The 15001-nt window shown below is 45.1% G+C and overlaps 1 protein-coding gene across 1 annotated transcript; it reads right to left on the bottom strand.

Moving 5' to 3' along the window:
• Positions 1–1306: 1306 nt before the first annotated feature.
• Positions 1307–14258, bottom strand: LOC123240346 (rho guanine nucleotide exchange factor 10-like protein). Its single transcript, XM_044667805.1, has 3 exons — positions 14087–14258; positions 4056–4178; positions 1307–2176 (listed from the first exon to the last, which is right to left on the bottom strand). The coding sequence occupies exons 1-3, from the start codon at positions 14214–14216 to the stop codon at positions 1668–1670; spliced, it is 762 nt and encodes a 253-aa protein (XP_044523740.1). The 5' UTR covers positions 14217–14258; the 3' UTR covers positions 1307–1667.
• Between the last annotated feature and the right edge of the window lie 743 nt (positions 14259–15001).

The raw sequence follows: 15001 nt of genomic DNA, 5'->3' as shown, positions 1-15001 counted from the left end.
TTAGCTCCGTTACAACCATGGGAGGTAGGTGCTTTCCAGCTGAGGAACCAGAGGTGAGCAAAGGTTAGCTGACCTAACCAGGGTCACGCAGCTAGTAAGTGGCTAATACTAGATTCAAACTCAAGTCTTCTTGACTTCAGGCTCAGCGTTTTATCCACTTTAGCAGACATTCAACCAGTTCCAAATCTCTGAATTATACTATCTTATAGGTTCTCAGATTTCTTGTCTGAGGACACCTTTACACATATAAACATTATTGAGGATATTCTCCTCCAAAGAGCATTTCTTTGTGTGGGTTATATAATCTTAGTATTATTGTGAAAAGTTTTTTTTGACCTTGAGGACCCCTTGAATGGGTCTCAGAGACCTTCAAGCGTCCGTGAAGTGCACTTGGAGAATCATTATTATAGTCCATATCTTTATTTATTTTTTTAAAGCCTTACCTTCCATCTTAGAATCAATACTATATATCAGTTCCAAGGCAGGAGAGCAGTAAGGGCTAAATAAGTGGGGTTAAGTGACTTGCCCAGAGTCACACAGCTAGGAAGTGTCTGAGGCTACATTTAAACCAAGGGCCTCCCATCTCTAGCCCTGGCTCTCAATCAACTAAGGCACATAACTACCCCCCACCCATATCTTTCAAACTTGTCCACAAGGAGGCAATGCCAAAGGTCTGGCTACTTTGCCCAAGAGCACACAATTCCCCTCCCTGGCCAACTGTGGGCCAAAAAAACGCCTTCCATCCCACCCTAGAACCATGAGTCCTCCCCGTGAGGTCCCTTAATAGTCATCTCCAGCTCCCAAAAGCAACAGTGAGAAAGTTCTTCTTGGGGTCTATCCTTAATCCTTCTTGCTGGAGCCTGAATCTCTCTGCATCAATATCTGTGCACTCAGTCGGGGTTAGAGGGGACCCCACCACTCTCTAAGGAAACTTAACCCAAATACAGACATTGGCCATGTCTTTATTGTTTTCTCTCCCGATGCACCAATATATACAGACTTTATTTATACATAAATAATATACACTATATATACTTAATTATTTATACATAGGCACACACCAATCTCTCTCTCTCTCTCTCTCTCTCTCTCTCTCTCTCTCTCTCTCTCTCTCTCTCTCTCTCTCTCTCTCTCTCACACACACACACACACACACACACACACACACACACCTGCACAAGCACTCATCTTCAGAGAGGGGAGTTTTATAAAATCCAAACCTGCCCTTGAGCCCGTAAGGACAGTATTTCGATTGGCAGTTGTGATGTTTATATATGTATATATATACATATATATACACATATATATAAAACACATATATATTTATTTTAAAAGAACATTTTCTCCAAAGATTCCCTCCCCTACCAAGAACCCCAAACCAAAAATAAAATAAAATTAAACACCCTTTGAAAGTTTTTTCTTTTAAAAAAAAAGTTTTCTCCCCCTTCTGCCAAGAGAGCTCCTCAAGACTTATTTTACCCTACAAAGCAGCTGGCACGTGAAGAAGTGACTTCCTTTCAGTTCTGGTTTGACTCCAGGCTGACAGTAGACAGAGGAAGGGGCACTGGAAATGATCGCCCAGAGAAGCCAGGGAGGCACGATGCCAGTCCCAGAGGCACTGTGGGAGGCGAGCAGGCATAAGTGAAGTTGGCGCGGGGAGGGGTGGGCTAGATCGTCAAGGGAACCTGCCAGATGAGCAGAGTGCTGTCCGTCTCGCTGCCCAGAGCTGGCCTTCCGCCCCCAAAGTTGCGGTAGCCCTGTCCTCCAGAGATGATGGCCACCGAAGAGATTTCCTTACGGTGAGCATCACGGGCGCAGGGTCGGCTGCGGACCCAGACGTCGGGGTCATCTGCCATCTCGTAGATAGAGCCATCTTCTTCGCTGTGGGCCAGGGCGGTGCCATCGGGATCTGGGGGGTCACGTACGGAGAGCAGGGGTCCTGGCAGGTGGGCTGTGGAGCGCAGACGGTACTGAAGGAGAATTCCCTTTTTGTGGATCAGTTCTCGGGTCGGGTGGCTCTCCGGGGCAGGCGGAGGCTCGTGGGAGGGACCGTCACTCTTCTCCTCCTCTGCCTCATCCTGGTCACTCCTTAGGATATCTGGAGCCAGAGTGCTAGTGGCCACAGCCAGGAAGTCCACTGGCCCGCAGTGACCATTGAGTGAGACCATGCCCTTTCCTGCAGGGACAGAGGAAAATGAGCAAGAGGTGACTATGACAGACAAATGCTGACACAAGGATTGATGGCTGGGACATCAGAACAGAGAATGTCTGGGCTACAAGTTAGAGATTATGGAATATCAGAGTTGGAAGGTTCCCTAAGAAGCTTGAATGGTAGAGCTGGAAGGAACCTTAGAAGACAGAATGTTGGAGCTAGGAGAGAACTTAGAACAGGCAATGTCAGAACTGGTTAGGATCCTAGAACACAGAATATCAAAGCTGGAAGGGCCGCTGGAGATAACATAATCCATTAATGTAATCCCTCATTTTATGCCTCACAAAACCAATTAACTCACATTTCTAGGCTTCTAAGTTTCCCCACACTAGCCCTACAAAGATGATAGCATCAATACAATGTCCCCAATTTTTTTTTTTTGGCCAATGATTTCATTGGTAAAGGGAATTCCTAGGTAAGGAAGTTCCTTCTCTCCATACAGCTCAGCACATAATCTGTAATTTTACAGTCTTTGAGAGTTGCCCAAGACCTTGAAAGATCAATGGACTTGTCCAAGGTCACACAGCTAGTACGTGGGAGAGAAAGGACTTGAATCCAGACCTCTTGACTTTAAGGCAAACCCTCACTCCACTCTGCACACAGCTGCTTCTTTTACTGATGAGGAAATGAAAATGAAGAGGAGGTTAAGTAATTATGAATCATAGATAATTGAAAAGAAATTTCATTTAACTTTTTTAATCATAGTATCTAAGGTTGGCTTTGGATACCAATTAGTTCCACCACTCTCTTGAAAAAGAAACCGAAGCCCCCAGGGATTTGGCTCAAGCTGCCCAGGTAGAAAGAGACAGAGGCAGGACTAGAATATGGGCCTTCAGAGTCAAGGCTCTTTCTCTTGAACCTTACAAGGAAGAATTCCAGAACTGACACTGGGATGGCTGGTATTTCTCTGATAAATGCAATTGGGGATCTGTATTCCATGGAGTTTAGCTAAGAGCAAAGTCCAACAGCATTCCCAAGGGTTCCACACAGTCAGAGCAAGCTTTGCTTAGGATCCTGCCTCAACAATGGTATCAATATCAGCAGCCCACATAAGAGACAGTCAAGGATGTGGCATGGTTGGCCCCAAGGAATGGACTTTAATGGACTTTAAAGCAGGCTTTAAGCAACCCGAAGACCATCTATTTAGAGACCTGCATGCAAGAGACCTGAATTCACATTCTATTTTGGCATTTGCTAGCTGCAAGGCCTTTCACTCTCTGTGTGGCATCTAAAATAAAGGGGTAAATAAAAAATATAGAGTCAGAGGTAAGAAGGAGGAGGGCATTCTAAGCATGGGGAACGGCCTGTGCAAAGGCCTAGAGATGAGAGTTGGAATGATTTCTAGGAGGGCATTTTGGAGAAAGATATAGAATATGGTGAAAAGGTAGCTTAGAACCTAGTGGTTATTATTGTTGTTCAGTTATTTCAAAGTTGGACTCTTCATGACTCCACTTAGGCTTTTCTTGGCAGAGATACTGGAGTGGTTTACCAGTTCCTTCTCCAGATCATTTTACAGATGAAGAAACTGAGGCAAAGTCAAGTGATCTGTCCTGTGTCATACAGCTAGTTAAGTGTCTGAGGCTGGATTTGAACTCAGGGAGTGGAGTCTTTCTGATTCCAGACCCAAAACTATCCACTGTGTCCCTTAGTTGCCCCAAAGCCAACTTGAAAGGCGGTTTAAGCACCAAACTTTGGTGAGAAGAAAAGCCTTTGAATCCTTTAAAAGGACTAACCTATCCTAAGAGCCTCCTGTTGTTGGACAGCAGCCCTTCGGTGGCAGGAGCTGGAGGAAGGGATGGGGAAGCAGAAGGAAAGGAGCAGTTCTCTCCGGGCTAGGTCTCACCTGTGATCTTGGGGATCCCCTCCAGTCGGGGAACAGGCAGCAAAACAATGATGCCCTGGTCAGTGCCCACCCAGAGCTGGCCTTGGCAGATGAGCAAGCTGGTCACACAGACGTGCTTCTGGCCTGGGAGGAGAGACGAGAAGGACAACAATGGTTAGGGCTAAAATATAGGCAGTGACTAAAGCCATCAGGGTTCAAATCCCACTGGAGGTGCCTGTCAACTCGGGGACCTCAGGCCAATCTCCAGAGACTCAGGCTGCTCTCCAAGGTGCTGAGTCACGGAAAGGCAGAGATGCTCTCGAGTGAAGGACGTCCTCAAGCTGACAACATCACAGGCTCTCCACAGTACTGATGTAGGGTTTGGGGATGATACTAATCATTCCCAGGACTGCTGCAGACTCCAGCGAGATCGCCTGCGTAAAGCGCTTTCTCATTCTTAAATCACCCCCCACATAAGCTCGCTCTCATGGCCATTACTGGCAAAACTGGGAGAGAATATCCCCCAAGTGCCCTGCCAATCTTAAGTAACTAGAAGAACTTAATAACTTAGAGCTACATGAGTTAAAATAGAACTATATAAGTTGAAAATAACTACATAATCACATAAACTGACACCTATCATTACATTACTATATTATATGTATATATCATATTAAAGTTATAATATTAATATATATTATTAGGTTGTGTGTTATATTATAATTCTATTATGGATGATATCATTAAATTATATTTCTATAACTATATTTATAATTATATTTGCATTATAAATCTAGTGTATGTTTTATAATTATATTGTATATTATATTTTATAATAATATTACTATAATAACTATTGTTGTTATCATTGTTAAAGCCATTTCTATCCATTACATCACAGAGTTGTCACATTAGCCCTGGGAAGTAAGGAGTGCAAGTTTTAATTGTCCCCATTTTACAAATTAAGAAACTGAGGTTCAGCTACAGGAGAGGACTTCTTTGAAGAAGCATGGTCTAATTTGGATGGAGTCAGAGGACCTGGGTTCCAGTCTTATCTCTCGGCACATAATCTGCAATTTTAGAGCCTCAGTTTCCCAACCTGTAAAATGATGGGGTTCAACTAGATCAGGGCTTCATAATCCTTTTAGGGTCTTGGACCTCCTTGTGTTTTTAAATGTATAAAATGCCAAGGATTATAAAGGGAACTGGTTAGATTGAAACATTTAAAAAAAAAGTTCATGGACCCCAAGTTAAGAAACTCTGAATGAGATTGATCTCAAAGTACTTTCTAGCTCTAAATGCTATGACTTATTATTATCCCCATTTTACAGAAGAAACTCTGAATGAGATTGATCTCAAAGTACTTTCTAGCTCTAAATGCTATGACTTATTATTATCCCCATTTTCTTCTGTAAAATGGGGATAATAATAAGGAAGACAGTCCTCCAACAAGGCTGTCTAGCAACAGAAAGTATTCATGATGTAGTTGAAGTTATTAAATGCTGCATTTCTAGCTTGGGATCCAATTCTTCTGATTCAAAACCTGGGCCTTTCTACTACACGATGTGATTTTCTCTTTGGAACTCTGGGGCAGAAAAGAGAATAAGGACATCACAGAACACCAGGCAATGCTTATGGGCATAAGCTGGTAAATTTTTTTAAGTGTTTTTTTTTTCCCCAGAGGGTAAGAGGGGCAACCCACTTTTAAGTTAACATCAACTGCATCGTTAATGCTCTGTTGCTTTTTTTTAAGGCTAGACAATCAATAATAAATACATTATTTATTTAAATCGATAAATCAAGCCCTGATTTGTAGCATTTGCAAATTTCCAGGGTGTAAAATGCTCACCTGGAAAACTTAACACTTGGCTCCTGAGAGCTGGTTAGAGCTGGCTTCAGGACCCCCCTAGGGAAAAGCGTGAAGAAAAATGGGATCCAGAGGGAAGACAGTCCTCCAACAAGGCTGTCTAACAAATAGTAGTAATTGTACTTATTATATACTTGCATGTATTATCTCATTTGATCCTCACAAAGACACTGTGCTTCTTACCATCATCTCTACTTTATAAACAGGGCACCTCACTGGCACAGGGGACTGTGTGCCAGGCTCATCTTCAAGAATGGGAACCTGGCTAGCTGTGTGCCCTGGGCAAATCGCTTAATCCTGTTCGCCTCAGTTTCCTCATCTGTAAAATGAGCTGGAGAAAGCAATGGAAAACTACTCCAGTGTCTCTGCCAAGAAAACCCCAAATGGGATCCAGAAGAGTAGGACACAACTGACTTACCAATAGATGAGGAAACTGAAGCCTAGAGAGATTAAGTGACACATCCTGCATCCCACAGTCAAGTAAATAAGGGGCATCTAAGCCTTCACTGCCATCCACAGCCAAAGACGTGTCAGGTAGAAGGGGGCAGATGTCCCCCCTTTCCCTCCCCTTACTGGTGGGCTGAATTCCCATCGCCTAGAACAACGTATGGTAGAGAGCAAGCACTTAATAGCTAAGGAGTGGGTCCTCCTCCTTATCCCACTTTCTTCTCCAGCCTGGAGGGGACAGATTGATTGATTGATTGATTGATTGATTAACTGATTGATTAAAGCCCATTTGTCAGAGATATCAGACAGGGCAGGGGTTGAACCAGAAAGCCTCTGAGGTTCCTTCCACCTGCAAAGAGAGCCTCTGAATCAGGGGCCAGGGAAGAAGGGGCCAGCCCAGGTGGACAGCACCCTGCCAGACGGCTTATGTGAGGCCCCAAGGGCCCAGGAGGCGCCCGCAGCAGCCAGAAGGAGCAGAAGGATGGGAGAAGCAGGAGAGCTGATGATGCGCTGACAGACCCTGGCAAAGCACGATTTCCAGGCTCCGTTTTACATTCTGGATGCATGAGTGCCTCTGCTTTGCTCAAACAGCGCACCCTGTTGTTTCCAGGCACAGACAATGAAATGGGATAATTCGCTGCCGTGAATTAACATGTTTCTGATGTCAGGCCGGATTAGTTCTTGCTGCATGATCAGCCTCGTGCTGTCTCCTCCTTTTAGGGAGAGCAATGGTTGTGGGAAGGAAGGGGGTGGCGGGGCAGGGCTGGATACTCCAGAGGCAGGGCCCTGGAGCCCCTCCAGGCTGGAGAAGAACCGGGAAAGTGGGGTAGGGAGGAGGGCCCAATCACAGCATGGGAGAGCTGGGAAGGACCTACAATGGGCAAGCATAGGGGGACCATGGAGAGGGCACTGGCTTTGGAGTCAGGAAGGCTTGGGTGGTCATAATAATAATAACCACAACAATAATACTACTGAAGCTGACGCTGATGATAGCAGCTGACATTTATATAGCAATAACAATTATTATCTCATTTGATTCTCACAACAATGCTAGGAAGTAGAGGATATTATTATCCCCATTTTACAGATGGGGAAACTGAGGTGGGCAGAGGTGAAGTGACTTGCCCAAGGTCATCCAGCCAGTGAGTCCTGAAGCTGGCTTTAAACATTCTGAATCCAGGTCAAGTATTCAATCCACTGCTTCAAATACTTGCAGAATCCGAGGCCTCTGACTCTAAAGCCACAGCTTGGATCTTGGATAGCCTGTTCCCCCAACATGTGCCTTGTTCTCCCCTATCACTACAAGACTAAACCCAAAATATCTAAATCCACCCCACCAGGTCATTGTGGTAGGAAATGAAGGATAATGATGGAAATCGCACAGCAAGAGTAGGAGGATGGGGAGCATTCTCACCTCTAAGGCAGGGCTGCATCTAGGAATACAATACAGTAGGAGATAATCTGCCCAGGGTCTGGTAAGTAAGAAACTAGGATCTATTGAACTTGAATGGCATAGTAGAAAGGTGGAAAAAATTGTATAGTTTGGCTCTGCCCTTTAGCAGCCAGGAGTCCTTGGGTTAGCCACCTCCCCGAGACTGACTCTCCTCATCTGTAAAATGGGGGAAATGATCGGAGCTCTCCTGCTTGCCTCCCTGGTTAAGGATGGAATAAGATGAAGGATGCAAGATGCATCCACTATGGAAATGCTGGTAATTATATTATGGACCCTAATAGAGCATAACACGGTAACACAATAGTCCTTTGTCTCTTTGGAAAGAAAATATGCTATTAATTCACAGGGTCATTCGTATTATTGAAACAAATGTGAGAAGAGAGTAATATCAGATCAAGGCAGTGATGGATGAGAAAATTGGAGCTGTGTCAAGTAGGTACAGTCTGGAAGCCTGCAGAGCTGGGAATTCTTATATCAGCTAAGGAGGTACTGCTGACCTGGAGCACCAGGACATTCTCATCCAACAGGCGTCGTTTTTCTAGACATTAGATCTTAATAGGAATCACAAGTCCTATTAGGGGGTGTTATGGTTAGCCTGGTCTGGTGGAAAGACCATGGATTTGTGTCCCAGTTCTTTCAAAGACTCACTATGTGATGTTGGGCAAGGTATTCTTTCTCTCTGAGCCTCAGTTCCCTCCTCTGTAATATCAGATGTTCAGACAGAATGTTATAGCAATTGTAACATTCTATGTTCTAAAGCTCCTCCTGGCTCTGATATTCTGTGTTTCAAGAACCCTCATGGCCCCAAAATTCTGTGTTCTAAGAGCCATTCAAGCTCTGAAATTCCATGTTCTAAGGACTTTCCTAGCTCTGATAGTCTCTGTTCTAAAGTCTCTCCCAACCATGACATTCTCTGTTCCAAAGACTTTCTCAGCTCTGACATTCTCTACCTACAGTAGCTTACCCAGTTCTAATATTCTATGTTCTAAAGATCTTCCCAGCTCTGACATTCTCTGTTCTAAGCTCTCTCCCAGCTCTGACATTCTCTGTTCTAAGGTCTCTCCCAGATCTGACATTCTCTGTTCTAGAGACTTTCTCAGCTCTAATGTTCTCTGCCCTAAGGTCCTTCCCAGCTCTGACATTCTTTGCTCTAAGGTGTATCCCAAATTTAATATTCTACATTCTAAAGACCTTCTGAGCTCTGACAATTTTTGCTCTACGGCCCCTCTTGGCTCTGATTTTCAAGTCATAAAAACAACACGAACGCTTATATGAGCATCTCTAACATCCCTACGATGCTGGGGTATCTGCCAGTCAGAGCTAATTTTCTAGGGATCTTATACCCTTACAAAGCCTCCTAAAACAAGCATTCCCAACCTTAACTCCTCCATCCTGCTGCCCTCCAACCTCTCCCCCTGCCTCAGGATCTGTGGACAGACTTCAAGGGGTCTATGAACTTGAATGGGGTGGGGGAGGGACTTACAGCTTTATTTTCACCCTAACCTCTAACTGAAATTTTGCCTTTGCTTCAATTATTTAAAGCCACAATCCTGGGGGTCGCTAAACTGCCAGGGGAGTCCATGACACAAATAAGGTTAAGATCTCCTGGCCTGGACAGTCATAAATGACAAGTCTGCTAGCGGGAGGCTGGGTGGGTAGGTAAGCAGAAAACAGAAACAGGAGAGACTAGAGGCTGAATTTCTTTGCAGAGCCAGTTCTAGGGCCCCTCCGCCATCTCCCCCATCCCTCCAAGGAAAATGGAGAGATACATTCACAAACAGTAAGTGTGGGGGGGATTCTAATGGTGGATAAATATTTTATCACAGAGAGTTAATGCTGCAGTGTTCAACTCACCAAAGCCATCTATCTGTAGATATACAACTTTAAAAAGCTCTGGCTCTCGGAGAACATTTTATTAATGACCTGTCTAGTTAAGAGGAGGAGGGAGTTAAGGTTCAGAAATGCATTAATACCAGTCGGGCATTCAGCTGGAAAGAGGGGGATGGGAATAAGAAGTGTGATAAATTTTTAACATGCCCTTAAAAAAAAAAGTTCACATTTATAGGAGAAACAAATTTATTACTAATTATGCAATTACTTCATTTGGTGGTGTGGGGAAAAGAAAAAAAATACTTAAAAGCCTTTAAAAATACGTCTAATAAAGAATTTAAGAATCCCGCTTAATCTTTCTGGTTGGAAGGGAAAAAGTGGTAAGAAAAGAGCCTGCGCATTGCTCTAGAATAATTCACACAGCAGTCTAGAAGAGCATATAGGCTAGCCTAGAACAATTCCTACATTGATTTAAAACTGTGGAGTGGAGCTCAAATCAAAACAGATCCCTCCAGGCTACATATTGACTTTGCCATTGTTGTTCAGTCATTTCCAGTCATGTCCTACTCTCATGGCCTCATTTGGGGTTTTCTTGGCAGAGATACTGGAGTGGTTTGCCATTTCTTCCTCCAGCTCATTTTACAGATGAGGAAACTGAGGTAAGCAGGTTAAGTGACTTGCCCAGGGTCCCACAGCTAGTGAGAGTCAGAGGGCAGATGAGTTCTTGACTAAGTCTAGCACTCTATGTACTAAAGTGCCACCTAATAGCCCTTCATATTGGCTTAGAAAACCACAAATTAACATTAGTTATGGCGTACTGTATTTCCATTTATTTTGTAAAACCCTTCCAGGTTACATTTTGATCTGGTTCAGGTTGTCCTCTGGAGTTGGGCAGGCCATGAGTTTAGTCTAGAATGGCTCACTTGGGACTAGCATGGTGAACTCTAATGGTTCACATACTAGTCTACAATGGCTACACACTGGTCTGGAACAATCCATTTGTGAGCCTTCAATCACCCTTGTTCTGTTCTGGAACTACTGATACAGTGATTTCCACACGTTGCCCCTCATCTCTCCCTGTGGATAGAGGCGTCCAACCAAAGGGCTTTGGGGTGCTAAGCAATAATATAAGTAAGGCAGAGAAGAAACAGAAAAAAATAAAATCCTAAGTGGGATGGGATCTGGTCAGTCTCCTTCCAACCCTGGGCCTCAAAATATACCCTTTTTCTGATCATAGACTCAATCAATTATAACACCTCTGAGCTAGGGAAGGCCTCAGGTCCTTTAGAAAGTAAAGCTCCTTCCTAAAGCTGGAATCTCCTCTTTCCTATCCTTGTTAAATATTCACTCAGCCTTTGCTTGAAACATTCCAGTGACAGGACAATCATACTACCTTCTACAATAACCCCATCTACCTTTGGACAACTCAACTTTCTAGAAAGTTATTTCTATGGGGCTAAAAACCATGGAACAGAAGAAATGTCCTAGACTTGGAATCAGTGGAGCTGATTCTAGGTTCTAAGCTCTCTCCCAGCTCTGACATTCTCTGTTCTAACATGTCTCCCAGCTCTGACATTCTCTGTTCTAAGCTCTCTCCCAGCTCTGACATTCTCTGTTCTAAGGTCTCTCCCAGCTCTGACATTCTGTGTTCTAAGATCTCTCCCAGCTCTGACATTCTCTGTTCTAAAGTCTCTCCCAGCTCTGATATTCTCTGTTCTAAGGTCTCTCCCAGCTCTGGCATTCCCTCTTCTAAGGTCTCTCCCAGCTCTGACATTCTCTGTTCTAAGGTCTCTCCCAGCTCTGATATTCTCTGTTCTAAGGTCTCTCCCAGCTCTGGCATTCCCTCTTCTAAGGTCTCTCGCAGCTCTGACATTCTCTGTTCTAAGGTCTCTCCCAGCTCTGACATTCTCTGTTCTAAGGTCTCTCCCAGCTCTCCCAGGGGTTCAAATCTCAGGACAGTTACTTACTGGATGACCCTAGGCAAATCACTACACACCCCTGGGTCACAGTGCCCATCGATGAGATGAGAGGAGTTGACACGGCCCTTGAGATCCCTTCAACTCCAAACCTAGGATATTCCCACCATCCTTAGAGTGACTTCCTTTAGGGCACGGTGAATAAATCTTTTTTGCCACTATAGCTCTTTACTTAGATAAGGAGGGCTATCATGTTCCCCCAGAGTCTTCCTTTCTCTAGATGAAGTCACTCCTCTCTCATTTTCTTTAACTGGTACAATATGGGCTCCTCTTTGGTCTAATGGCTGAGACTCTCCTTCCACAGACCAAAACTAATGGGTCTATACTTGCCCTGTCCCGAGAGAGATAAGAGAATGACAACCCTTTACAGGCTCAGCATACAGATATGTCAGACTGAGCACCACTGGCCAACCTCAGACCATCTGGCTGGATCTTGTAGCAATTAGCTCAATCCCCACCATCCTTGTGTTCTGGCCTCCAGGCCCTAACTCTGCAGGTCCCAGGGCCCTTTGAAAGCACTTAGGTACCAAGCCTGGCTGTGGACAAGATAGTAGGAACATGACCAAGCAGCTGGTGCCCTCCACAACACACTGACTTCTTGGCTGAGAGCATCTCGAGCCTGGGTTCTATCCATCTGGTGGAAACATCAATGATCGTTAGGACTCAAGGTGGGCAAAATATTCATATTGAGGAAGGGGAACTTGATGCTCACTTCATCTAGGTGGGCAGCTCTGCTGCTGGACCAGAAAAGGCAGAGCTGGGTCACCCAAGACAAGTGTCAGCCCTAAACTCCCTGGCAGAGAGCCTCCCCAGGTCTAGGAAGCTTCCTTAGAAACACAGAGGATTCAGGGAAGCAGAAGGAACCAATTCTAAGATTAGGACCCCTCAGGGGAGGCATGTTATGCCCTTACCCATTACCCTTAAGAACAGGACACTTTTTATTATAGGGTTTAGAGGTGGAAGGGTCCTCAGAAGCCATCTAGTCCAAACCTTCTCATTTTAAAGATGAGGAGAGGATCAGTAATTTGTCCAAGATCCCATAGGTGGTGAAGAAGCATGGCCAGGATTCAAACCCAGAACCCCTGACTCCAAAATCCACTACAACTGACCCCTTTTCACTGCTTCCTCAGAAGACATCCTGTCATCTTTTCTGCCTTGATGGCAACTAGTCAGTGAACTGGGAATTTCAGAAAGATGGTCACCAATTTCCCTCTCTCTAAATGAATGAATAGAGTTTTAAATTTTTTTTGTTTCCTTTCTCCATCATTTACCATTGGGCATCTAAGGGGAGCCCCAGAAGGCTGGGTAAGTGCCCCATAGCTGGTTAAAAATATGCCATAATCACCCTACTTTGGGAGGGGCAAGACTCATCAACAGCTAATAAGGTCAGATGCTTCCTTCACTGCCTCTTTATGAATTCTCCCACACTTTACCCTTTCAAGGCCTCTTATGACATGCTCTTACAGGGATAAACACATTAAAGGTGGAAGAAAGGATGGATTGTGGTAGAAACATGAATAGATCTAGGTTAGATCACCATGGCCACCCTTGATACTATGATCAGAGAGAGGCTGGGTGTTATATCCCAGGCATTCAAAATCTTCCCTTAACAACCTCTTCTGCAGTGGTCATTTGTTGATGTATTTAGTCTGGGTCAGAGCTGAAGATATAACAAGTTTGAAGCCAGTTCAGAAAACAGAGAATGTCAGAGCCAAGAGGGGCCTTAGAACAGAGACTGGGGGGTGGGGGGGGGAGGGACCTGAAAACATTGTGTATCCTAGCTGGAAGAGACCTTAGAACACAGACTGTGAGAGTTGGAAAGGACCTCGTTAGAATGCCAGACTGACCTGAGACAGAGAAGAACACTAGAACAAAAACTGGGGACGATGAGAAAACTTAGAGCAAAGGAAGCAAGAACTGGGAGAGCCCTTAGAACAGAGAATGTCGGAGCTTGGAGGACCCTTAAAAGAAGGAATGTCAGTGCTGGGAAGAATCTTAGATTGTCAGAATTGGGGAGAGCCTTTAAACAAAGAACCTTAGAACCTAGAATGTCAGAGCTGGGAGAGTTCCTAGAAAACAGAATGTCAGAATTGGGGAGGGCCTTTAGAACAAAGAACATCAGAGTTGGGAGAGACCTTAAAACACAGAATATCAGAGCTGGGAGAGATCTTAGAACAGAGAATGTCACAGCTAAGAGGGAACTTAGAACAAAGAACATCAGAGCTGGGAGGACCTTAGAACCTAGAATGTCAGAGCTTGGAGGAACCTTAGAGCAGAGAATGTCAGAATTGGGGAGGGCCTTTAGAATGGAGAACATCAGAGCTGGGAGGACCCTTAGAACCCAGAATGTCAGAAGAGAAGGATCTTATAGGCCATCTTATCCAACTTTCTTATCTACTAAATGGCTAGAATCTTATCACTCTTTATTTCTACCGAGACACAGCACATACATGGGGCTGTTGGACTGTCTAGGACTTACCTGGCATGAGGAAGGTGGTCCGGGTGGCAATGTTGATCTCCTGGAGGTGCTCAAGAGTCTCTGTGTGGAAAAGGCGAATGGAGGCGCCCAAGGAAAAGGCCATCCACACGCCGCTGCCTGCCTTCACCATGTGCGTCACACTAGCCGCCTCATCCTGGTGTGCCTCAAAGCTTTGCTGCAACAGACAGGGAAAGGGTGAGATTACAGAATTGGGTGACCCAGATTCAAGTAGCCAGACCCCCCATGACAGAGGTTGGCCCATGGGGACAGCTGTGGTCAGGATGCTGGCTCCTGGGAAAAGGAGACAATGACTGGCACTCCCAGCACCCTCTCCTGCCTCCCGCCTCTCTAAGACATAGACTCTCCTGCCACCTAAACCATCCCTGCCTTCTCTGCAGGGATGAAGGGACTGGATGATAGAAGGCAATCTAAGGAGAGAATAAATGGGTCGTCTCTGCCACACACACCCCCCAGCAGCCTCAGGGGAAGAAGAAATGAATGAACTCAGCATTCAAACCCCATCAGAATGCAAGGCCCCAGAGGACAAGCTCTCAAGATGTCCAACAAAATTGCTTTTCTAAGACAGCCACTGATGGCATAGCATGGGGGAAAGGGAGAGGGCCCTGGCTAATGGAAGAGAACGAGAGGGGAAATATTTGGCTCCCTGGAAGAAGGAAAGCAGGTGAGCAGCGACCTGAGCACCTGCGGCTTTCTCTCCAAGGCAGGCCCATCCATAGAGGCCAAATGTTCTGGGGACTCAGACCTTTGGAGCTGCCTTACTCTCTACTGTAGCAGAGAGAAATACCTCCAGATGAGGGGAGTGATTCCTGCCCTGGCAAGACTGGGAGTATGTACGGCTCCCTCCTCAAACTGGTCATTCCCTAAGGACAGAGAATATGCCTTCATCCCCTCAGA

Source organism: Gracilinanus agilis, chromosome 3 (genome assembly GCF_016433145.1).
Source record: "Gracilinanus agilis isolate LMUSP501 chromosome 3, AgileGrace, whole genome shotgun sequence".
Lineage (NCBI taxonomy): Eukaryota > Metazoa > Chordata > Mammalia > Didelphimorphia > Didelphidae > Gracilinanus > Gracilinanus agilis.
This window is presented reverse-complemented; position numbering and strand designations above follow the sequence as displayed.